Source organism: Danio rerio, chromosome 23 (genome assembly GCF_049306965.1).
Source record: "Danio rerio strain Tuebingen ecotype United States chromosome 23, GRCz12tu, whole genome shotgun sequence".
NCBI lineage: Eukaryota > Metazoa > Chordata > Actinopteri > Cypriniformes > Danionidae > Danio > Danio rerio.
This window is the reverse complement of record NC_133198.1, coordinates 36,586,996-36,613,767: the sequence shown is the minus strand read 5'-3', so window position 1 is coordinate 36,613,767 and position 26,772 is coordinate 36,586,996. Positions and strand designations below refer to the sequence as shown.

Sequence of the window (26,772 nt, the reverse complement as noted above, 5' to 3'; positions counted from 1 at the left end):
CCAGCATGAAGTTGACACACTGAGCTTCATCTACCTTTATTTTTCTTACATGTGTAATTGTTTTTGAAGTCTTTTCCTAATAGTGCTCGTCTAGTCTAGAGTTTGAGAATGACCCCACTTAGTTTCCATGGAAACCGAACTGTCAAAAAAAGCAAGGACTACAAACAGACCCAGCTAGCTTAGCGTGACTGTCACAGATAAGGCGTCTGTTTGACACACAGTTGCCTTTTATTGCGTTACACGCCTTGTTTCCAAATATAACCGCAGAGAGGAACAATGTCCGTTTTCCTGTCGAAGAAGACGACGTAGTTTCGAATGCTAACAAGCGGTTTTAGAACTACACTTCCCGGCATCCTCTACGCCGTCACGTACGTGACGTCACAATCAGTATATATGGGTGCCGTGCGGCATTCCTTACTCTATTGTTACATTGTAACAAACCGGGGCAGAAGAGAGGCCCATAGGGTCCTCGGGCCGACAGATACTACACATCATTTTTGTTTTTTCTTTCCTTCGGGGTGGAAATATAACGTTGCGATTTGTCTAAACATAGCGCAGAACACAACCACCAATCCGGAGGAAAAAAAGCCCCGAAGGCTCGGCTCTATCTGGTCTTTTTCAATGCAGGCGTTTTAAAGGATCACCTAGAGGTTTTATGTGCATTTATTGGACGCCTCAACGCCAGGATTTGTCATTTCTAGTGAATACGGTCCTTGTCTGCCTTCGTCTGCCCCGTTTTTTATCTTTACAGAGCTTGACTGCAACGTTGAATTCTCGCATAGGCTTCTTAACACACAAACCCCCCATTTACACTCCACGTAAAGACTAATATCCATTGTTTACGATGCTTAAATGTTCAGACATCACTATATCTTCGTGAAAAAGCTGATATTTCCTCTTTGGTCTGGTCATTTCCATGGGCTGAAGTCGCTTTTGTCTGTCATCTCGTAACCTTGTGGAAGTCTAAAGCTGAAATATTGGCTCAGAAAATCCCCAAAGAACAGAAAACCATCCAAATAAAGGAAGCACAGGAACGAGCGACAGATTCGGCGGTTTAAAGGCTGTGTATTTCTGCCCAAGGTAAGTCAACGAGAAAAAGGTTTTGTGTTTCACTTTTGCCTTGTCTTTCCCCATACAGCCCAGCCTACACGGAAAAATGGGTTGATCATTGGACCGGTTGCAACACAGCATGCCATTTTCTGCCCTGTCATAAGACCCTCTATCTGTATTTTCCAATAAAGCATATAAAATCATGGGATTGATCATATGTGATGTGTCATCCCAATCATAGTGGGTCATACTGTGGCAGGCCGTTTTACCATCTATCCCTTTAACGTGAATGTGTTTCAGCACTTCATTTATAAGCACTTTGTCAATCTCTGCTATTGTGTTGGTAAATTGTTTCCCATTGCATTTAATATTTCAGTGACAGTATATTCTAGTAATTAATATACAAATTGTTTTCTTTGATGCTTGATATAATGTGTTATCCTAACAATATTGCATTCAAATATACACCAATCTACTTTATGTGTTTGTCACTAGTTCCAACAGATGTTACTAGAGATATTTCTTTACTCACTTGTGTTTTTCTGGTAGTGGCCAGAAGTCAAATTTGGAAAATGTAGTTCATAATTTGACATGCACAACACTACATATGATGATACTATTAGTAAATCTTAAAAAGCAATGACAACTGAAATACACAGTCATCTATATAATTGGATGTCAAATGTTTGCAAGTTGTTTCTATACTAATAATTGCCAAATAAGTGTCATTAACTTGTTATTTAGTGTGATTACTGAATAAATAATTGCTGAATCTATTATAAATGCACATTATTGGTAAAATAATTGCATTTTAATAGACACTGTTGTGCAAACAGTCATAATAAATCGTCAATTATTTGCCTATTTCACTGCCAGACCCCTTTAATATCCCAGATGCTGGGTGTGTATGGAAGCGGTGCACGGCAGCATCTACAAATAAAAATAATGTTTGCATTTTAAGAAATTGCACCGTCACCTATGCAGTTTGTCCATTGAAAGGCATAGTGTTTGTGTGTGTCACATCTAGGACGAGCTATTTCAGTGCGTACCAGTCAAACAGGCTGATGTGTAGTCAGTTCGGCAAGGTGATTATTCATGCTTTCTGTCCACCTCAAATAGACCACAGGATGTGTGTGTGTGTGTGTGTGTCTGCAAACATAGACCAGCCCACAGTCGCATCATTGCTTTTAAATGACCTGTGCTGCATTCATTCATTTTCCTAAACATGTCATTTCTTGATTTTTTGAGGATTTGCGCTACTGGATTTGCATTTTTGGATTGAAGGAGTGTCTCTGGATGTATGGGATCATATTTATTGCCTCGGGGACCATCTCTGGGATATGTAAATTATGTCAAACATCCGACATATGCCTTTCAATGAAGTTCGTTTGTCATTTATTTGATATGCATTGGATTATTATGTTTGCTTTCAGGCTCATTTTTTGTGCTCCGGTTTTTAATAGTAATGGTCCCCAATAACCGCATGGTACAGTGTGCAGTGCTTTTAAAAGCCGCTTGCCAGTTGATCATAATTCAAAAATGAAGAACTACTGAGTACTTTGCATCAAAAATGGTGTGTTTTATACCAGTTTATTGCATATTTGAGATATCCATGTTTTAGGTTTTGATCATGGAGAATATGTGAACCTGATTTCACCAAGTGGGACATGTTCCTGGGTTAACATCTATGTTGATCCTGGAACAAAATTCCAATCAGCCAATCGGAATTGAGGGCTATGTTTTCCGTTTATGTTATGCTTAGGCTTCGGTTAGGTTTATGCACTTCTATATGATTGTTATCCAACTATTATTCACCTCTGATTTTGGGAATAATTTACCGTTATGGTTGGGTTTAGAGGTAGGGAATAGGTATGGATTATATTTTCCCAACATGTGGCAATGTGTGAAACTAAAATTTACAGTTTTTAGATTCAAGATTAATAGTTTTCTAATGAAAAGTGCTGGTGATTATTGTTATCATTTTAGCATTGATTTATTTAGGTTTTACAATTAAGAGGCCACTTAATAATTCATTAGTATTTTACTGGATTCATTTATTATGTGAATGAGTAAAGTGCAAATTTCAAATTTAAATTTCAGGGCTTTTTTTGCCAAGAAAATCACAGTCAGTCAAAATAACAAATGTTTTCATTTGTTGTAATTGAAAATCAGAGTTTTCCTAGTGATGGGTTGGAGCTGGAAGGGCATCCGTTGCATAAAACATGTGCTGGATAAGTTGGAGGTTCATTCCGCTGTGGTAACCCCAGATTAATAAGGGACTAAGCCGAAAAGAATAATGAATAAATGAATGAAAAATAAGGGTTATTCCATCACATCTCTTATTTATTCTGAAGCTAAAGCATTGGTATGTTGTTGTCTTTAATTAAATATAGAAAATTAATATAAATCTGTCTAAAAATGACACACTTTTGTGTAGAAAACTATGCCGTAAATGACTGTTTTTATCTTAAATTCAGACTAGATTTCATCAGTAGTTTACAGCAGTAGTTCCCAAAGTGGGGTCGCTTGGTGATTTCCAAAAATCTAATTTGTTTTATTAAACTATTAGGATTATCATATTTTATCTATAACCAACAAAATAAAAATAGTAGTTACTAATTACATTAAAAGAACAACATGCAAATAAAAAAACATCAGCCTTTCTATTTCTTTGTGACCCCTGGGGTGATTACGTTATATTAAAGACACAGCACGCTGATTTTATGGCACCAGATTAAAGTTCTGACACCTTTGTGGCACTCGTGAACATTAAAAATACATACAGGCCACAACTGCACATGGAGAATGGTCTCCGAGTGGCGTTCTTCAAAAATAAATGATGAATAGACTTAGGCCTATTGGTTTGTGTGCATCGGTGTGTAAGGACACGAATCACTGGCATTGTAATTTGAGGGGTCACGGGCTGAAAAGTTTGGGAACCCCTGGATTATAAAATAAAACCCACATTATTTTGTTTTTCTACCACAAAAATGGATACAGAATTACCACTGCTCATAAAATGTGTATTGCTATAGGCTCTATTGCAGTTTTATTCTTTCACCACATGACTTTCCACGACCAAAATTAACAAAGCTATTAAAATCTCTTCAACAACAGTAGTAGCAAATCTAAAAAAAAATTAGCAAAGCTCGTTAAAATGTCACATTTTAGCATTCGACCCAATAAATATTGCCTATATACTGTATAAAATGAATATTTGTTCATGATATTTCATGGAAATTCAACTCATTTTCTTAGTAAAAGTCAGGAAATTTGACATTTGGCTTAAAGTGAGAACCATAAATCTGGTAAATCCAGATAAATTGAGAATTTTCAAGTAGTGTTCATTGCTTTTCAGCCAATTTGTTTATAAATGATGACCGAAATGATGGCTCTGTTTAGACGTTGAGTCGGGATGAACTGTAATTTAATTAGGTGGCATGGTGGCTCAGTGATTAGCACTGTCACCTCATAACAAGAAAATCGTTAGTTCAAGTCCCGGCTGGGTCAGTTGGCATTTCTGTGTGGAGTTTGCATGTCTCCCCGTGTTGACGTGGGTTTCCTCCGGGTGCTCCGGTTTCCTCCATACGTCCAAAGACATGCAGTACAGGTGAATTGGGAAAGCAATATTTGCCGTAGTGTATGAGTGTGAATGTGAGAGTGCATGGGTGTTTCCCAGTACTGGATCGTGCCTGAAAGGGCATCCACTGTGTTAAACATATGCTGGAATAGTTGGTGGTTCATTGCACTGTGGTGGCCCCTGATAAATAAGGGACTAACCCGAAGGAAAATTAATGAATGCAATTGAATTACCCTTTGCGAATATTTGTTGTGTATGTTTGGTGCTACAAGCTTCCTCTTGCGTAATTGCATACAGTGACTGTGCTTTACTTTAAGCATATGCATATATATGGTAAAACATATGGTGTTAAGACACTTAGTGCTTACGATGGCGTCCAAAGTTTGGCTTCGAGGATAAATCTTGGCTTGCTATGCTGAATGCACATTAATTGGCAGACCCTGCATTACTTGCTATTGCAGCCTACTTGTAAATAACAGCGTCATTTCGATGCATCTCACTGGATCGCCGTGGTAACATTAATTATAGAAAGAACACATGAAAGCAAGGTTGGTTTCACAGCAAGCTACAAGCGGACTTGTTTCTTAGCATTACTTGTTTCTATGGATACAGTTCATTCAAGAGCAGCGCACCGTGTGTCAGAAACTGATGCGTAAAGCAGCTTATTCTCAATCAGGCATCGCTCATAGTTTGTCGTCCCTGTTGTTTGTTGCAGCTGTTTTTGATGCTTCAAGGACAGAGTGCATTTAATATGAGATATAGCAGATGTTAGCGTGTATGTGGGATTTGAATTCAAGGTTAACAGGCCTGACTATTGAATGAATGAGGTTATAAAGGTGAAAACTTACTGCTATGCATGTTGCAAAACGTACTTCTATTGATACTCTATAAAGGATCAATGGTAAATCTTAGGTTATGAGAACAATGCTTTGAAAATACAGAGTATTAGGTGATGATTGTCATTGTTTTATCATGTTGAGCTTATTATTTAACATTTAAATAGAATCTAGTTTGCAGGCTAAAGCTTAAAAGTTCTCATTTTGTCTTGATTTACTAGATTTGCAAGAGGTTTCGATAATATATTATGAAATGTTTTATACCATAAAAGTTAAATAATATTTCTTCCCAATTTCAAATGAAAAGTTGACATTTCAAGACCCCCCATTGAAAATTGGGTTGTTAAAACCAAATATTATATTTAACTAAATTCACGTTTATTTCTATAGCTCTTTTACAATGTATTTTGTGTCACAGCAGCTTAACATAGAAGTTCTAGTAAATTGAGACTGTGTCAGTCCAGTTTTCAGAGTTTAGGTTCAGTTTAGTTCAGTTCAGTGTGTTTTAACCTTCACTGCTGTTATTCCAAACACTGAAGAGAAAATCCATCGATGCACAGCTCCACAAGTACAAAGCCAGTGACGAGTAACAAACTTCACCAATTGACGAAAGTGAAGCGAAAAAAGCCTTGGCTCTGTTGGGCACGACTATTTCTCCTCTGGCCAAACTTCCTGTGGGGAGCTGCAGTCTAGGCACTGGATATTGTATATTACATATACTGTACCAGAGATGCCCAAACTAGGGCCAGTGGGCCAAAGTTGGCCCTTTGTATCCTTTGATTTGGCCCTCCAGAGGGAAAATGATTGGGATGGCTTAAGGAAATGCCTTTAACAGAAATTCAAATTTATTTTTTAATGTAACCTTTTGTTTGTTTGTTTTATTGTTAAGCTACAAAAAAAGCAAACTGAAATGAAATGTTTTAACTAAATAATTTGGTAAAGGAATTTCATTTTCTTTTTGGCTTAGTCCCTTTATTAATCAGCGGTCACCACGGCAGAATGAACCGCCAACTTATCTAGCGTATGTTTAACTGGGAAGCATCCATACAAACTCATTCAGGCACATAGACTACGACCAATACAGCTTACCCAATTCACCTATACCACATGTCTTTGGACTGTGGAAGAAACCCACGCAAACACAGGGAGAACATGCAAACTCCACACAGAAATGCCAACTGACCCTTCCGAGGCTCGAATCAACAACCTTTTACTCAACCTTCTAATCAGCTACCCACTGTGCCACCGTGTCGCCTTGTAAATGAATCTGATTTTTTTATGCTAGCTGAAATAAAACAAATAAGACTATGAAGGTAATTCAGTTGCGAAACTCGAGAGCTTGCAAATGTAAATGTGAGCACTTGTGATAATAATATTTGTATGTGTAGGTTGAAATGTACACTTACAGCTCTGATGTGAACAGCTGAAATCCTCGATTTGCACACACACACAACAATCCACACACTTGTGTTTTAAATTGGAAGTTGCAGATTAATAGTTGTGCATTTGTAAAATGTCATTCACAAATACAAAGTGACAGACACACGTGTGCAAGGCAAATTTGATTGCATCTTTGCTCTACAACCACAGGTCGGCACTCACAACCTCTCAGATTCGTCAGTACAACTACAAATCTCCCGCGCTCTGACTTTTGCAACACATCTCCCGCGATCTCTGTAGCAGAACTCATCTGTGCACTCGCAGATGCAGAGGCGTGAGCAGCGCGGGGCGGGGGAGGGGCGGGGCAGGTGTAAAGCTGTTTGATTGGCTGATGCCTGACCAATGAACAATGCCAGCAGCCAACAGGACTGAGGTGCAAAATAATAATTTCCCACGATTATTTCATTAGTTAGGGTTTATTTAAACTCTTTTCTGAAGAGATTCTTGTTAAAAATCATAAATTCTGTGGAAATGTACATACCAGTAAAAGAGCAGCAAAGCCAGTTTATTGGCTAGAGCCAGCCAATGAGATGGGGCGTTTCTGTTTGTCAGCACACAGGGCAGCTCACGTTGTTGGAGGCCTCGAGCAATCAGAGGGTAAGTTATGATTTTTAATAATTATCTATATGTTCAATACTGTTAGCTAAGCTAAGGACTGTGCTGGGTGCTTCTCTTGTTTGTTTCTTATATAAGAAAACAGTTTTGAGTTATCTAGGAGCTGCTTTCAATCATGTTATATGGTTCTAAAGATACGATTCAACCCACATGAAATAAGAAGTTGTAATAGTATTTATAGTAAATAATATTACGTTTTTGAACCATACTAACTATAATAAACTGTATTATACTGTATATATTGCAGTATCTACAACTTTGTTAATGAATGCAACAGCACACTGTAGTATTAACTAGCATGAACTTTAATGAATTGAAGTATACTTTATATGTAAAACCTAATACATTTTAAAGCAGTTTCATTTCTTTCTGATTTATACATCTACATGCATTACATCTGATTTAGGTCCAGAACTTGCATCCTTCAACATGATATGTGTGTTCAAAGGAAGAGCAACTAGGTGAGGGAGACAGTGTCCATCGCTCAGCTGAGGGTCCACTTTGAGCATCTCATCTGCAGGGTTAAGCAACATAAGCTGAACAGTCAACATCTCTCTCTATTACAGCGAGCATCAACCAGCTTTACACAATGGCTTGCTTTCTGACCATTAGTAAAGGCTTGAGCAAAGGATTAAAGAGGAGATAACATTTGATGGGTAATGATGAAGTTGGATTTACCACCTCCATCTCATTATGAACAAGGAAAAACCCTGAAATATTTCAATACAAGTAACTAGACATTTGCACTGCACTTATTTGGACTGTAAATTTTATTTGACAAATTACATTCCCTTACAGAACAGGTGTCAAACTCAGTTCCTGGAGGGCTGCAGCTTTGCAAAGTTTAGTTCTAACCCTAATTAAACACACCTGATCAAAATAATTGAGTCCTTCAGGTTTGTTTGAAACTTTCACTTAAGTGTTTTGAAGCAGGGTTGCAACTAAAAACGTGCAGGGTTACGGCCCTTCAGGAACTGAGTTTGACACCCCTGCCTTACAGTAAAGTGTAAAAATACTACATTAAACAATTATCAAAATAAAAGTTGTGTGTGGGTGAGTGTGTGTTTTGTTAAAATCTGTAGTCATCTTGGCAGGTAAAAAAAATAAATAAATGGTCGGCTTCCTCTTGAATGATCTGAATCATTTTGAAGTGTTTGTAGATGAGCTTGATCATCATGTCATCTTTAGCATAAATAACATCCTTTTCAAGCTATGCAGCTTCTCTGAGTTCCTCATCGACTTGAAACATGCTGATCTCTCCTGTCACTCCATCCTTACAGGAAACTGAGAAATAAAGGTAGTAACTTTCATAATTAAAAAAGTGATATAAAGGACACACTGTACACAAACATGTGAATAGATAGATGGATAGATAGATATGATGCAGGTTATAATAACAAAAACCTGTATGATCTGTAAGAAACTGAAACGCCTAGTGTTATTTTTAATTGCTATTAATGTGTGTGTAAATATACTTCAATTCATTAAAGTTCATGCTAGTTAATACTACAGTGTGCTGTTGCATTCATTAACAAAGTTGTAGATACTGCAATATATACAGTATAATACAGTTTATTATAGTTAGTATGGTTCAAAAACGTAATATTATTTACTATAAATACTATTACAACTTCTTATTTCATGTGGGTTGAATCGTATCTTTAGAACCATATAACATGATAGAAAGCAGCTCCTAGATAACTCATAACTGTTTTCTTATGTAAGAAACAAACAAGAGAAGCACCCAGCACAGTCCTTAGCTTAGCTAACAGTATTGAACATATAGATAATTATTAAAAATCATAACTTACCCTCTGATTGCTCGAGGCCTCCAACAACGTGAGCTGCCCTGTGTGCTGACAAACAGAAACGCCCCATCTCATTGGCTGGCTCTAGCCAATAAACTGGCTTTGCTGCTCTTTTACTGGTATGTACATTTCCACAGAATTTATTATTTTTAACAAAAATCTCTTCAGAAAAGAGTTTAAATAAACCCTAACTAATGAAATAATCGTGGGAAATTATTATTTTGCACCTCAGTCCTGTTGGCTGCTGGCATTGTTCATTGGTCAGGCATCAGCCAATCAAACAGCTTTATACCAGCCCCGCCCCTCCCCTGCCCAGCGCTGCTCACGCCTCTGCATCTGCGAGTGCACAGATGAGTTCTGCTACAGAGATCGCGGGAGATGTGTTGCAAAAGTCAGAGCGCGGGAGATTTGTAGTTGTACTGACGAATCTGAGAGGTTGTGAGTGCCGACCTGTGGTTGTAGAGCAAAGATGCAATCAAATTTGCCTTGCACACGTGTGTCTGTCACTTTGTATTTGTGAATGACATTTTACAAATGCACAACTATTAATCTGCAACTTCCAATTTAAAACACAAGTGTGTGGATTGTTGTGTGTGTGTGCAAATCGAGGATTTCAGCTGTTCACATCAGAGCTGTAAGTGTACATTTCAACCTACACATACAAATATTATTATCACAAGTGCTCACATTTACATTTGCAAGCTCTCGAGTTTCGCAACTGAATTACCTTCATATAAGACTTTCTCCAGAGGAAAAAATATTAGAGGAAATACTGTGAAAATTTCCTTGCTCTGTTAAATATCATTTGGGAAATATTTAAAAAAAATTCACAGGAGCGTGAATAAATTTGACTTCAGCTCTATTTATTATATATATAAATAAATATATTATATATACTTTATATTAATATATAAAGTATATATAATATATTTATATATATTATTTATATATATTATATATAATATATATATATATATTATATATAATATATATATATATATTTTATATATATTATATATAAATTATATATACTTTTTATTTTTACGTCTTCTGAATTTGTGTGTGTGATCCATATGCATTCAAGACTACCTGACCTGATTTATTGAACGAATGAGATTATAAAAGTGAATATGTAATGCATTCATATCCTCAGGCTAATGCTGTTCCCTTAGCATTCTTAATCAAAATTCATGAAACTAATCCAGTTTTTATGGATTTCACAAATCTGTGGGATTAAATCCATTATGCTGTGAGTTTAATTGTCACTCATTTTTTTTTCTTCTCTCCTTCACATGATAGAAGTCGACTCTCAGAAAGCCACCACCAAACTGTACTCATTTAGCCCTGTAAAAAGCCATTGACTGTTTAAAAATAGTGTTTAATCGTGAAGAAAATCAGGCATGGAGCCCCTCAAAGCAGTTGTATTACACAGTTCCCTCGGGCTAAGGAGGTGGTCTGATCAAACGTCCCGACTCGGCCTTGTTTGACCTCTCGGGTTGGACTGAGCTGGTCTTGTCATCGGCTTGCAAAGGCTTGTTGTTTGTAAGGTTCCACTGGTTTGAATGGGACTGAAAGAAACCCAAAACAAGATCGCAGTTTTTTTTTTCAGGGCTACTGCTTTCGAGCAGTTACCATGGTGATCGTTGCAGGCTTCATGATTTTTAAGCAGGACTTTCATTCTGGATAAAAAGCGAACGTCAAGCTTTAGGTAGAAAAAATAGGTGACATTGCATAAGCCTCCAGATTGTTTTACGTGGCATTTATTATGTATTTCAGTCGCTGCGGAATGAGATATTTTTATTCAACATGGCAGCTGTTGATCATTTTTGTAAAACTTAAACACTCTTAAATGGTGGCTCAGTGGTTAACACTGTCGCCTCACAGCAAGAAGGTCACTGGTTCAAGTCCCGGCCGGGCCAATTGGCATTTTTGTGTGGAGTATGCATGTTCTGTCCATGATCATGTGGGTGCTCTGGTTTCCCCCACAGTCCAAAAACGTGCGCTATAGGTGAATTTAATAAGCTAAATTGGCCGTAGTGTATTAGTGTGAATATGAGTGTGTATGGGTGTTTCCCAGTACTGGGATTGTATCTTGAAAGTCATTCGCTGTGTAAAACATGCCATTATAGTTGGTGGTTTATTCCGTTGTGGCGACCCCTGATAAATAAGAAACTAAGTCGAAGGAAAGTGAATAAACAGGGCTCTAGACTAACTTTTTGTTCTGGTTGCACTGGTGCGCCTAACTTTTTTCTTAGAGCATCAGCACAAAAGTAATGTGCACCCAAATTTTTGACTGAATCGCATTGTACCCAATTTTATTCATTCATTTTCTTTTTGGCTTAGTCTCTTAATTAATAAGGCGTCGCCACAGCGGAATGAACCACCAACTTATCCAGCGTGTGTTTTATGCAGTGGATGCCCTTCCAGCCGCAATCCAACACTGGGAAACACCCATACACTCTTGCATGCACACACATACACTACGGACGACTTTAGCGTATTCAATTCACCTAAAGCACATGTCTTTCCACTGTGGGGGAAACTGGAGCACCCGGAGGAAACCCACGCCAACACAGGGACAACATGCGAACTCCACACAGAAATGCCAACTGGCTCAGCCGAGGCTCGAACCAGCAACCTTCTTGCTATGAGGCGATCATGCTACCCACTGCGCCACCATGATTCTGTATACAATTTTCTATTCATATTAAGGATCAAGAAGGCTAGATTATGAAAATGAGGTATAATTTTACATCAACAAAAACATCTTGTGGTAGTGTGCTTGTTTAATAAAAGTCTTTGTGATTGTAACATTTAACATGCAATAAAATGACATCAAAAAAATTATTTGTTGTATTTTTTTTATTCTTTGTATTTTCAAGTAAAATTAACTATTATACTCTTATATGCCAAAATGCATTCAATAATTTACATATTTATAAATTGCTCTATTCATTCATTTTCTTTTCGGCTTAGTCCCTTTATTAATCTGGGGTCGCCACAGCGGAATGAACTGCCAACTAATCCAGCATATGTTTTATGCTGCGGATACTCTTCCAGCTGCAACCCATCACTGGGAAAAATCCATAAACACTTACTCACACACGTGCACTACAGACAATTTAGCTTAACCAATTCACCTATACCAGGACTTGTGGGGGAAACTGGAGCACCCGGAGGAAACCCACGGCAACACATGCAAACTCAACAAAAAAATGCCAACTGACCCAGCCAGGGCTTGAACCAGCAACCTTCTTGCTGTGTGGCATTTGTGCTACTCATTGCACCACTGTGCTGTACTTAATTGCACTGATTAAAGAATAACTATGAGATTTTTTTTAGTTGCACCATTATATGTGCAAGCAAATTGGTTGCACTTTAGAGCCCTGATGAATGAACACTCAGAAATTATTACAGTTCTAAAAATATCTACGTTTTTAAAAGGTATTCATATTTTTAAACAAGGTTATTTTTAATTCAATCAAATTAGATTTGAATGAAATTTTATTGCATGTTCTCCCTGTGTTCGTGTGGGTTTCCTCCGGGTGCTCTGGTTTCCCCCACAGTCCAAAGACATGCGGTACAGGTGAATTGGGTAGGCTAAATGAACCGCCAACTTATTCACTTATTCATATGTTTTATGCAGCAGATGCCCTTCCAGCTACAACCCAACACTGGGAAACACCCATACACTGTTGCATTCACACACATACACTACGACCAATTTAGTTAATTCAGTTCACCTATAGCACATGTCTTTGAACTGTGGGGGGAACCCACACGAACACGGAGAGAACATGCAAACTCCACACAGAAATGCCAACTGAACCAACGACCATCTTGCTCTGAGGCAATCGTGTTGCCGACTACAACACCATGCTGCCCTAAATTTTGCGATATAAGATTAAATAAAATAAGATTTTAGATATTTATATATTGCATAATTCTAATTTGTAGAACAAATAAATAAATTCGAAGTTTAATTTGTATGAACAAATATATATAATTTATAAAAATTTATATTTTTAATATTACAAAAATATCAACATATTTACCAAATTGATTCTTGTACTGATAAAAGCACAAAATAATTTACCTGCTGTAGTAATTATGCATAATTACATGCAACTAAACCTAACTCTTAAGTATTTAACTAATAGTTAATTAATATTACTCCCATTTTAAATGTAACAATCCTGTTTCTATATGCACACACACACACATACATATTTGCATATAAATGTGTGTGTGTGTGTGTGTGTGTGTGTGTGTGTGTGTGTGTGTGTGTGTGTGTGTGTGTGTGTGTGTGTGTGTGTGTGTGTGTGCATGTATAAACAGGTCTTTGTTACATTTAAAATTGTAGTAATATTAATTAGCTATACATTTATTCATTCATTTTCCTTCGGCTTAGTCCCTCTATTTATCAGGGATCACCACAGCGGAATGAACCGCCAACTATTCTAGCATATGTTTTATGCAGCTTATGCCCTTCCAGCTGCAACCCAGTACTGGTTAACACCCATACACCAATTTACCCATACACACAAACATACACTCATACATGTCTTTGGACTGTGGGGAAAACTGGAGCACCCAGAGGAAACCCATGCCAACACAGAGAGAACATGCCAATTCCACACAGAAATGGCAACTTGCCCAGCCGGGACTCGAACCAGCAAGTGCTAACCACTGAGTCACTGTGCCACTAACTATATGTTAATTTTATACAGTATGAGAATTCTGCTATATAGTTTACATATGATATGAAGCCTCCAAGTACTGGGTTGGGGCTGGAAGGGCAGCCGCTGCGTAAAACATATGCCAGAATAGTTGGTGGTTCATTCCGCTGTTGCGACCCCTGGTAAATAACAAACTTAGCTGAAGGACAATGAATGAATGATACAAAGCTCATCCTCTTTTGTCATAACTGTTCATGTTGGATTTCTGTGGTGATATTCTGTCAGTCAGTCAGTCAGAATAAAGCATGTACCTGTCTGTATTGCCTTCAGAAGCAGTGTTTCCATGGAGACAGTGTCATCTCGCGGCCTGAAGCGCAGATTCGAGGAGGTGGACAGCGGCTCGCCGTGCTCCACACCCAAAGACTCAGATGATGACATCTCCAGCAGTGACAGCGCTGACAGCTGCGACAGTCTCAACGCTCCCTCCAGCTCCCTCACACGTAAGACTAACTAACAACTTAATCTTATATGAGTTCAGTGTTATGGAGGCATCCTGGCAGTAAGTTATGAACGGGCCGCAACAATTGTCCTGTTATAAAAATATTAGAGAGAATACAAACACTTGTCTGTATATGAGTGAGCCGGTGTGTTTTAAATGGTGATTTTATTTATTTATTTTTGTCTTGATTGTTTTAAGATTTGCATCTCCAGTCTGTAAAAGATATGGATGTAGTATCCGTGACGTCACCCATAGGTTTCTGATGAACATAAATGAAGCTACAAGTAGGCGAGGCCAACCATCGCCATTTTGTTTGCGTGGCATCGCACCGACCGGGGGATACCAAACAAGCACGGAGAGGCGAAGCGTGAGCTGAGCTACAGACGCCTGCTAGCATTTTGCTTAGACAGGCTTTTCTTTGGGAGAAACGTTTAATACCTCATTACCTGCGACTTGTTTATGTTCTGACCACATGTGCTTGGTTGTCAGAGATGGCAAAAGTACACACATCTTTTACTTAAGTAGAAGTACAGATGCTCATGTTTAAAACGACTCTGGTAGAAATTGAAGTACTGACTACACTTTGGTTCTCAAGTAAAAGTAAAAAAGTACGGCCTGAGGGTGGAGTCTATTCTAGCCTTTTTGAAATGATGAGTCACACACAAATGCCGTTTGCACCTATACATACACAGTGACACCATGTGGCCGTGGTGATTATAGCGGTTAAAAATTACATAGCGATTTTTCTGTCTTTATTACCAACATGCTCTGTTTTAAAAACGCTTTAAACTCATAAAATTGATTATTGAGGTGCAGCTGATCACAGAGACTTGTAGCAAATGTTTTAATCCTAGTTTCTTTGCAAAGAATGTTCCGTGGACATGTGTATACATGTTATTGTAGAGACATGGCAAGTGTCAATCAATTTGGTTGGCGGGGAAACCATACTCCTGTACCTACACATAGTTCTGTCCAAACAGCTTACAAAAGAGGATTTTCATCATAGGTGCCCTTTAAAGTTGCTATTTAAACTGCTGTAAGGCTGTTAATGTTAACCCCTGTACTTTAGTCAGTTCATGCATAAGGCTGTCACATTTCTGCTCGTTTGTAAGAACCACCATAGCCTAATCGAGATTTTTAAATAGTTTTTTTAGGATGATAAAACTACTATACAACATAGTTTAGACTATGTTTAAGGTTTAGGTTATTTTTTTTTTTGGCTGAGAGTACAATATCATCAATGGATTGTTCCCCAAACAGTTTAGATTATTGATACAGGTCATAGAGGTTTGATTTTCCTATTATAGAAATGTAGGTCCAGGACATAAAAAGGATGTTGATTGAGGTCCTTCTTGGACTAATTTACATTGAGATGAAAACTTGTTAACCCTTTAACTGTGAGTCCTCATGTTGAACATGACACTCCTTGTTTTGGAATGCATACCTACACTGATTTATTGTATTTACTGCATTTTTTAAGATAACTGGTTGCAAACAATTTATGGGCTGAATTTAAACAAGCTAATTTTATTTGGTAATGTTCAACATAATTTGCCCATATAAAACTTTTGCAAATCTAATTATTGTTTTATTTTAGTGTAAAGTTGGTCTCTGTATAAAGAAGAGACTTCAGCATTAAAATAAATGAAGACAGGGTTTTAAAGTTATAAATGCTTAAATTTACTGGAAAGAAAAAATAATTTATGAATATGAAATTCTATAAATATTGTTTTATTTTGTGTATAAATCATGTTTACACTCAAAAAATGTGCAATTGCCGCTGTTAAAAAACCAACAGTTTGGCTCAATGGACTCCTGATTTGCTGCTTATTAATAGTTAGTAATGTAGTAGTTGAGTTTACTGGGTAGGATTAGGGATATAGACTAAGATCATGATTTATATGTACTAACAAACTGCCAGTATTTTAATGATAGGCAGGTAATAAGCCAGTAGTTAATAGTGGGAATTGGTACTTAAACTAAAGTGTTACCTAATTTGTTTATCCATACTTCTTTCACTGATCCATACACACCTTTCACAATATAAATTCTATCACAAAACTGGCAGCAAATATGAAACAATAGCTCTCATGAAATGTGAATCGACAAGTTTATAAAAATATTTAATTATAATATATAATAGTACATTTTGGCGGCGCAGTGGCGCAGTAGGTAGTGCTGTCGCCTCGCAGCAAGAAGGTCACTGGTTCGAGCCTCGGCTCGAGCTGGGTCAGTTGGCGTTTCTGTGTGGAGTTTGTATGTTCCCTCTGCGTTTATGTGGGTTTCCTCTGGGTGCTCCGGTTTCCCCCACAGTCCAAAGACATGCGGTACAGGTGAATTGGGTAGGCTAAATTGTCCGTAGTGTATGAGTGTGAATGAGTGTGTGTAGATGTTTCCCAGAGATGGGTTGCGGCTGGAAGGGCATCCGCTGCGTAAAAACATGCTGGATAAGTTGGCGGTTTATTCCGCTGTGGCGACCATGGATTAATAAAGGGACTAAGCCAAAAATAATAATATGATGGAATAGTACATTTTGCAATATAAAATTTGACACCACCCACTAGGTGGAGGAGCTTGCTAAAAGGTTTTGAAGTACTTTCCCTTGGTAGTGCATTCTCCAATTTCAAAATCTGTCTTAACACAATGAATTTCATACTTTTCAAATGACAGCTTTCAAGTCATATTTAAGCAGCAATCTTCTGCTTGAAAATATCCCTCCTGAAGCAAATACAGAAGTAACTGAAACTGTAATTCATCGCAATTCCGCTAGTCCTGGCTCCATAATAAAGCAAATTTCTATTGAGCCCACTGTTAAAATTGGCCAACTTTACAGCAGAAAAAAAGGTGTTTACAGCCTCGATCAAAGAACGATTTTGGTTCATATAGCTAATATTACCCTTCAAGACAACTGTGAGGGGCGTGAGTTTTTTTATAACTCATCCATGTCCTTTATATTAGGTTATATTAAGTCTGCATAATTAAGGGCGTGGCCACTTGAGTGACAGATAGGTCTTGCTGGTCGCCGTCTCTTCACCTTAGCTGACTCCGGCAGATTAGCCGCTGAGCTCGGCATATACATTGTATTTTCGTGTTGTTTTATGTGGCTTAACACAGTCAGTTGCCTTTTGGAATTATTTCCTACAACTATCAGATGATACGGCATGTTGTGTGCACTTAATTGATTGTGCTCACAAACCATTCACATGGCCTCCATTTCCCAGGTGAGTGCAAATTAAATGCTTATACCATCTTTATTAATGTATTTGTTCTCTTTAAGATCATTTATCATTTATATTTTTCTTTAGACTAGTAATGCACTCCAGAATCTGACAGATTGATTAGCTGTAGGCTCTAGAACCGTCATTTGAAACGCTGTCAAACAATGTTATGCCTGGATTTCATAAATAGTGTGGTAATATAAAACTTTTATTCAAAAGTAATGCAAAGTGTCAGTTTCACAGCACAACTGTGAAACTTGTTTTTTCTTTTCGGTCAACTAGTTAGGCGGTTTCTGTCCCCAGAACATGATGAGACCAGGTCTGAAAAAGCAGTTTACCCTGCTGACCGCAACCCTTCATTTGCATCTGAACCCACCTACATGCTGTGAAATGTATAAATGTATAGTGTTTGCTGTGCAGTTTACAGTTTGCTTTCGATGACGCCACAGCCACGCTGAGTTCTTCTTATTAAAAAGGATTCTGCTTTGAAGACAACCGAAAGATTCTCCCTGGTTTTTTGGGCTCTTAGAAGTTTACAACAATAGACTTGCATTAACTAGCACAGACTATATTTGAAGTGTTTGGAAGTAATTTGCGTTTTCCTCCTGTAGAAAAACGTCATAAGAACAATGCTTAGTGGATCAATGTGTTACAACAGTGTTTTTAAAAGTCTAAACTCTTTATTGCTATAGTGTACAACCAAGCACATGTGGTCAGAACACAAACGAGTTGCAGGTAATGAAGTATTAAGCGTTTCTCCCATAGGAAAGCCCATCTAAGCAGAATGCCAGCAGATGTCTGTAGCTCCGCTCATGCTCCGCCTCTTTCCCCTTATTTGGTATGCCCCGGTTGGTGCAATGACACGCAAACAAAATGGCGACGGTTGGCCACGCCTACTGGTAGCTTCTTTTGGGTTCTTCATAAACCTATGGGTGACATCATGGATACTACATCCATATCTTTTACAGTCTATGGTCATATCTCATTTATGTATTTCCACAATATGTGATGAGTAAAAAGTGATAACACTTTTAAGTAATAATGTGAGACTAAATGTAAACCACATCATTTCATTTAGGTTGAGTATGATAGCTTTTTTGTAGATTGTTGCTTACAGTGAATCTCTGACTTGTTTCTGTAGCCCCCTCCATTCTCAGAAGGCACAAAGTGTCTTTAGGACGTAAGCAGGTTCGCTTTGACGCAGTGACAGTCTACTACTTCTCCAGAAGGCAGGGCTTCACCAGTGTGCCCAGTCAGGGTGGAAGCTCCCTGGGCATGGCAAGGCATCACTGCGCTATACGACATTACACCCTTGGCGAGTTTGCACGAGAACAAGAAAGCAGCCACAAGCATGTACTTCGTCAACACTTACGGCAAGAAAAGCTCAACGCTCGCAAGCTAAAGGTTCGTTTTATGCCAGCTTCCCTAGTCCCTACAGGATTCTACCTTTGTGGTTTTGTTTTGATTGTAAGATTTTACCTGCCTTTTCCCCAGCTGACACGGAACGGAACTGTAGATTGTCCTGAAGCGGAGTTGCTTACCTTGGACGACATATCTGATGAGGATTTGGATGTTGAGAGTGTAGAGGTGGATGACTGCTTCTTCCTGCAGCCCCTTCCAACCAAACGCCGTCGAGCACTACTGAGGGCTTCAGGTATCGCCCGAATAGATGCCAGAGAAAAGGCAGAGCTGCGTGCCATTCGTTTGTCCCGGGAGGAGTGTGGTTGTGACTGCCGATTCTATTGCGACCCACGGCACTGCGGCTGTAGCCAGGCTGGAATTAAGTGCCAGGTAGAGTACCCACTTGGTAGTCTTGAAAGTCAGACAACAATAAGTTGTGTAAATTTAAACCTATTTTATATTCCTGTCAAGTGTATGTAGTTTCTGTTCATTGTCGTGTACCCTACGCCATACTCTCAGGCTGTATTCGAAATCGCTCTCTATACCCTAATTCACTCTTCCCTACATTAGTTCACTAATAAAGTCCACTCAAAAGAGTGCACTGGAAAGGATGCAGTTTGTTTGTGCTTTTCTGGTTGATAAAAATAAACCTCTGGGTCAGACCCTGTGATAGTTATTTAACACTTGGCAAGCTGTCTATTAGTAATGAAACTAAGTATTTAGATTTCTGCTATGTATACAGATGCTAATTCAATATTTAAATAATACATGATATAAAACAATCACACCAATAGGATTCCGCTGTGTAATTCATTCGGCACATAAGCCGTCTTAGTGGATAATGAGTGTTCTCTAGCCATTTCGGTTGTACACTCGTTAATGCGATCTATTAGAAATTAGTATTACTGTTTATAGGGTATACTGTAGGGGTGATTTTTTGATACAGCTCAAGAATTGAGTTCTGAGCCTGTCCTTGCATACCTTCCTGTGATCATCAAATAATCTTCAACATCTTGATCAGCTGGCTCAGTTTTGTTTGATTGGGGTTTGAGAGGAAACTTGCAGGATTGTAGTGCTCCAGGAGCTGGGTTAGTGATCACTGCTCAACACAGTGGAATAAAGTAGTTCTATTCCAAAGTACAATTTTGTCAGTGCAATTGCAGGGCTATGCATAAAAAATATTAATGAACCGGAAAGAAAATGGAGGTTTAAATGTTCAACGTGGTTGGCTTAATGCAAAGCCTATTACATAAGCTACGGCATTCAGTCGATACAGGAATTTAAATTTGCTTTTGGCCCAAGGGTGTCCCCTGCTCCTCCTGGGTGCCATTTACAATAGTGCATTTTTTTATTTTAATTAAGCATTTTAGAATGAAAATGCTCCAAGAGGTGGTAGATAAATCCGATAACCCGAAATCCGAAAACCGATAATCCGAATCCGAAACGATACACAATAGTCAGTCTAGTCAGAGGGTAGATAGCTGTGGCTCCATTTTCAAAAATGTGCATTTTATTCTGTCCTTAATAAAACATAACTCCCTCATTTCTTAAAAAAAAAAAAAAAAAGGTTAAAGATGCCAGAGTAGTGTGGACAATAGACATCACACAACTTATGTGTCTTAAAACAAAACGACACCTTGGAGGGCCACCTTCTTGCAGAGTTTTTATTAGAACACCTGCCTGGAAAGGACTTTTATTTTGTAGTTTAGGTGTTCTTAATTGAATCTGGAGCTTAATGTTATTGAAAGGTGGCCTTCAAGATGCATGACTGAAAATCACTGATTTAGCATATTTAAAGAAAAGGCATTAATTTAATATCTTTGTTACATTGTTCCAAAGGTGGATCGTATGTCCTTCCCATGTGGCTGCACCCGCGATGGTTGTGGTAACTCCGCTGGCCGCATTGAGTTCAACCCTCTCCGTGTGCGAACACACTATCTCCACACTATCATGAAACTTGACCTAGAAAAGAGAACCCTGTTGGGTGTTAGGTCTGGAGAGGACTGCGTGGAAGAGGCAGAGTTAGTCTCCTCACCATCTCTGTCTCTCTCACCGTTGGACTCAGATGTGGAAGTGGAAAGCCAAAGCATTCAGGAACTGCAAGAGGAGCAGTGTGATAGCCTGGAGCGTGAGAACGAGACAGCCGTGCTTCATCTACAGAGTGCAGAGGAGCGGGAAAGGAGACTGGAACAGGAGGAGCAGCAGGTCGAGGAGACCCAGGCCACCGATCCAACCCTTTGCCTCTTACAGGGTGCCTTGACCAGCCAGGCTGAAATGGAGGGCATGGAACGTGTTGAAGGAGTTCTTCTAGAGGGGCCTTTTCCTGAAGGTGCCACCCTGCTCTGTATTACAGAGAACCACGCAGATGAACAGACCCAGCAGAACCTGCTCAAAGACCCTGCTTCTGTCCTCTACTATCAGGTAGGTCACGTAGAGACAGCAGCCTTTGAAACGCTCCCTGCACAAGTAGAGGAGGTGGTGAGCGAAGGTGGGGATCCAGAGATGGAAAGCGATCGGCAAAAACAAGAAACCTGCGGGCAGGATTCGGCCAAGAGCTTGTCTGTCGAAGTACCTCCACTTCTCGAGGATGGGAGCGAAGAGCAACTAAGTCCAGAACAGGCTTCAAATGATGGGGAATGCCTCGAGACGTGCCTGGCACTGGATGAAAAGGCAGTACAACTTCCTCCAGAAGTCTAGAGCCCATCACCTCTGCAGATGTTTTGCACAAGTTAGTCATTCAATTCAAAGAGAGCCTACTTTACACAGTGTGATATGTTACAAGACTGCGTAATGTCATTAAATGTTAAAGAATCAAGTTACCGTCATGGGTTTGTATCCAATTTAGCTGGAGAAAAGCATGTACTGTGTTTGAAGTAGGTTGTCTGTGGTAAAATAAGTTATTAAAAAGAAAAAAAACAGAATAATTTATTTAAAAAAAAAGAAAGAAAAAGAAACAAGAAACTCAAGAACAGCAGAGATCCTGGTCAAGTCCTGAACAGGTGTTGTTTTTTCCAGTATGGTATTGGTTTATTACTTGATACTGGTTGGAAAAGTGGCCTTTTATGTCGAGGAGCAAGCATTTTCAGGATTATCCAATGGCTTCTCATGGCCTTTCTAGTTTGTAGAGTTTGTGATAGTGCACCCCAACAACTAATCGGCACTGTCAGGAGGGTATATGCTAATCCTACATTCATGTCTTGTTGGAATTACTGCAGTTTGATAAATATAAGCTGTGTATATACTTGGAAATGTTCATAAATGTATCCAATCACAGCCTTGAGCCTATAACAAAAGATGTCAATTAAAAAAAGAACTACAATAATCTTGCAATGGAGCTTTATAAAGTGTACAGATTCTGACCTTGGAATTACGCAAGTTTCCAAAGACACAAATAGATTTTAACACTCAGTGATGGTAATACAGCCAGAGCGTGAATGCAAAATTAGTAGTATACATAAGGCTAATGCTAACTCAGTGCTAACGTTAAGAGAAGGGGTTGCTAACTTTGGAAAAGGGTGTTGTTTTTAGCATCCTTCCTGTGAATAGACCCACCAATCCTGGAAATACTTGGTTTTCATGTACTGTACAAGTGTTTTGCTAAGAGCTAGCATGAAGATGAGTGAAAAAGCTGCTTGTTCTTTGTATGCACGTCAAAAACTTGATTCATTTGAACTTGCTGAAAAGGGGATCAGGAGGATGAATGAATGTGCAAGCACTTTGCACAGCAGTTCTATACTGATTTATCGTAGTCTTGACCTGACACCGTTTGAAGCTGTAGCCTACCGTCCCAGTTCGCGGACGTTTATTTATTTACCACCGCTTTGTATTGTGGGGGCGAGGACAATGTGTGTTTGAGTACTGTCATTTACAATCATTTATTTTTGTATGTATGTGAGTGAGTTTCTGTCAGTTTTTTTAGGAGTGAATGGGATACACATTTATTGCACATCAAGCCTCTAAGGATTACAGGAAAGATTCTAGCTGTAATTTTTCTTTGGGTTGCATTGGTTGAATTTTACAAAAACATGTTAAGGTCATATTTCTCCCCAACCTCTATTTTTGTTTTGTTTTGTCTTTGTAGGTGTTCAAGTGTAGCATTAAGGGAAGTTTATAAACTAATTTTGAGGGGATAAAATGCTTATAATTGATCACGCCGGGTTCCGCATTAGCCAATTCATGATTCACCAATCATACGATTCCTAAGTCTCCATAAGTAACCTAAGTTCCATACCACAGTCATCTTAGTTTTGAAGAATACCCCTTTCCTCCCCTACTCCTCCCCCTTCAGCCCAGTGGTTAGCACTGTTGCCCTACAGCAAGAACGTCACTTATTCTATGCTTACCAAGCCAGTGGACGTTTGCAGAAAAGCTTGTAAAATTTGCCGCCCATAAGTGGTACTAGAAGAATTAAAAAGGTAATTAAAGTGATTTTTATATGACAGTTCACTGTAACTGCTAATTTTACATCATAGATTAAAGTAATTACAGGCTTTCTAATTGATAAATAAGCCTACAGCCTAAAAAACCTTGAACCCTGTTAATGCTGCTTGCAGCTTTATTTAAATTGTAACATTTTTACCAGCACATTTGTACTTCAGGTCCCCATTAGCATAATTTATTTTGTTCTCAATGAATTCTATGACTTCAGTACAGTATTTTTTAAACCTTAATGAGAAATTTGGGTGAAAATATGGTTCACTTTAACAATTCTAAAAACCTTAATAGTTCTACAATGTCAAAATAAAACTTGAAATATTGCTTATTTCCTCTAGCACTGAAATATGACACGTAACATGTTCTTGATAGATTTCATGAGATCGACCCAACCCAATCTCAAAATGTGCATGATAAAATAATAAGGAATTGCAGTGAGATTGTGTTGGATTGAATTGCATGTGTTCAACCTTTAAACCCAGTACTTAAAATCCAGTGTGAACTTCTATATCTTGAAGGCCTTTATGTACTTTACGACAGCAAGAAGGACTTTGAGGAGACTATATATTGTAATGGTTACTCACAAATTCTTAGTTTAGGGCCTAAATTTCGTCAAGGTTTATCAAAGTAAACAATGCACCTCATTTGAAATGTCCAAACCCTCATTTAAACCATGAAGTCCATCCTCCTCCCCTGTTTAACCTTGTTGTTCTTCCCTATTGGCTTTTTTTTAATGGTCAATCCCTCTTGTTTTATAATATGAATAATGTTAATGAACATTTTACCTAAATGCTTTCTGTTACAGTTTTTGTTGTTGTTGATTTCTGTTAACTGTTTAAGACAAAGTAATAATCTGAATGGTTACATGAAAAAGTGTGTCTTCAAATAGTATGACTGTGATGTTGCTAAATTATTTAAACTTAAGAAACCCAAGAAAGCAGTCATTTTGCAGTGCGAATGTGTGTGTGTGAGTGTATGAATGTGTATGCCAGAAAGATTCTTGTTGGGGATCATTGTATTTCAAAAGGTGCTCTTATCTTAGTTTTTACATAACCATATTAACACTATATGTAGAGAGAGAGAGAAATAATTGTTAAAAGTCAGACACATTGTTGGTTGTACATGCAACTGTTGCAGTTATTTAGCTGTTTCTGGTTTATTCAACCCTGGCTCATTCTGATTACGTACCCGTATGTACATTTCTGGAGAGCGCCAAATACGTCCCAGGAGCAACTTTTTTTTGCAGTTTCTGTTTTCGAGAATACAGAGGCTGCTTTGTACGCTTTTTCAGATCTCAAATTTCTTTCACAAGTGCAATTTGTGCCTGCTGTTCTCATATAAATCCACTAAAGGCCGCTGTTGAGTGACTGACCAACCGACCGATCCCCCCACCCTTCCTCTTCCCTAGGCCCAACCAATAGTGTTTTTAAAAGCACCTATTTACCTGCCCACCCCCTTCCCTAAACCCAACCGCAATGTCGAAAAGCAATTTAGAAAAGTCTTACTTGCTTTCTGGAATCGTTCTTCGCCAGACTCGAACTCCGCTCTGCATCTCAAACCCACTGATGTATGTGTCGAGCTACAGGACAAACTGCTAACAGTGGGAAAGCCATCCATAAGGAGGCAAGTGAGAAAAAGAACAGCATCATACTCATAGCGTTCATTTAAAAGACAAAATGTAGCCATCTGTAGCTCTGGCTACATAAATTTGCAATCTCCAGAAACGTATTTAGGGCTACGCTTTCAGAATGAGCCTATGTTGGGTTTATTCGTGCTTAAACACTCTTAAGTCATAAAAAAGGAGCTTTGTTATAAACTAATAATGCACTGTAAAAAATATTGGGTCCACACAATTCCTTTATGTTGTCCCAACTCAAATCAATTAATTCAATTTTATTGTTTTTACAAATTTAAGTGGATCAAACATAAAACATTTAAGTTGTTTCAAAAAACCCTAAAAATTTTGTTGACTCAGCACATTTTTAACAAAGTCCCTTTAAGGCAAGTCATTTCACTCGGCGGCCATCTTTGAAATGCCTCTCGGGCAGTATGCTCAGGCATTAAATGGGGAAACATCAAATTCTACAAGCCAAGCTTACAGTTAAATTTCATATTAGAAATCACCAACAAAATTAAACAGCAGCTGTCTCCATAGCTTCATTTATAAATGTTTGAATCTAACAAAATCTGCAGAAACTCTTGTCTGGTCCGAGCCCCTCCCCCGGAGAATCCTCAGTCGATAGACCCTTTTCACATGATGTCACGTGGTGACGTGTTTTACTCCACGCAGTGTACAGCATCAATGTTGTAATGTGATTAAAATATTCATTCATTCATTCATTCATTCATTTTCTTGTCGGCTTAGACCCTTTATTAATCCGGGGTCGCCACAGCGGAATGAACCGCCAACTTATCCAGCAAGTTTTTACGCAGCGGATGCCCTTCCAGCCGCAACCCATCTCTGGGAAAGTGATTAAAATATAATCAGTTAAATAGACTTCAGCATTCAATTAGTTGTTGAAGCATAAACCGAGATTAAAAGCTGTTTACACGCATACGTCAGTCAGGATCAGCAGGCGAGCGCAAAAACCCCATTGGAAATACTGGAGTACAATAAATGTAACTACTTTAAAGACATGGCATGGAAAAATGTGTTAATGCAGGGCTTCTTGTACATTCTGAGACCCACTTTATATCGTATTTCAATCAGGCAGTGGATATCATTGATTTTTAAAGAAAACTGACTTTAAACACGCCGATTTTGTAACAGTGACCGAAAGCGCTTGACCCAGGTTACTGCAAAGTCCTTTTGCATGCTTCTGCATATAACCTATTTAAAACGGATATAGTTAGATGGGCACTACAGCTGTTTTCGAACAATAAGAAGACTGCATTTTTATTATATATAAGATTAAAATGCAATATTATTAGATTATGACATTGTTTGTAACTTATTAATAATTAGGGTAAAAGGTATACAGATAATAAATTAAAACCAGCCAGTAGTTGGTGGCAGGACACTGTTTGGCGACAGGACACTGTCTAAAGGTCTTAATTTGTTCAAACGGAGAAACTGAAAAAACTTTTTATGGATCAGTAAATAATATGAGAAGATTTAATAATAATTAATAAGTATTTTACTCATGCTGGAACATTAACATAACAAATAATATAAATTTATATTCATTGCAGCATCAAAGACAAAATTAATT

The 26,772-nt window shown here is 38.3% G+C and overlaps 1 protein-coding gene and 1 long non-coding RNA gene across 3 annotated transcripts; one reads left to right on the top strand and one right to left on the bottom strand.

The window, feature by feature from the left end:
- The first annotated feature begins 421 nt into the window (after positions 1–421).
- Positions 422–26,772, top strand: csrnp2 (cysteine-serine-rich nuclear protein 2). Of its 2 annotated transcripts, none has more exons than XM_009297026.4 (5): positions 422–1,080; positions 14,342–14,508; positions 18,867–19,129; positions 19,220–19,516; positions 20,966–26,772. In XM_009297026.4, exons 2-5 carry the CDS (start codon positions 14,352–14,354, stop codon positions 21,821–21,823), a joined length of 1,575 nt encoding a protein of 524 aa, XP_009295301.1. In that variant the 5' UTR covers positions 422–1,080; positions 14,342–14,351; the 3' UTR covers positions 21,824–26,772. The 2 variants fall into 2 exon arrangements, with proteins under 2 accessions (XP_009295301.1, XP_001343412.1); XM_001343376.9 differs by having other exon boundaries at positions 14,339–14,508.
- On the bottom strand, positions 8,275–9,565 carry LOC141380519 (uncharacterized). Its single transcript, XR_012398638.1, has 2 exons — positions 9,333–9,565; positions 8,275–8,805 (listed from the first exon to the last, which is right to left on the bottom strand). It is a non-coding gene; the product is annotated as an uncharacterized lncRNA (long non-coding RNA).

What these genes read in the sequence shown, in the direction of transcription:
- csrnp2 (XM_009297026.4), top strand. Translation starts at nt 14,352, where the DNA reads ATGGAGACAGTGTCATCTCGCGGCCTGAAGCGCAGATTCGAGGAGGTG. An exon ending in TCAACGCTCGCAAGCTAAAG is followed by an intron (nt 19,130 to 19,219) that starts GTTCGTTTTATG and finishes CCTTTTCCCCAG; the next exon opens with CTGACACGGAACGGAACTGT. An exon ending in AGGCTGGAATTAAGTGCCAG is followed by an intron (nt 19,517 to 20,965) that starts GTAGAGTACCCA and finishes ATTGTTCCAAAG; the next exon opens with GTGGATCGTATGTCCTTCCC.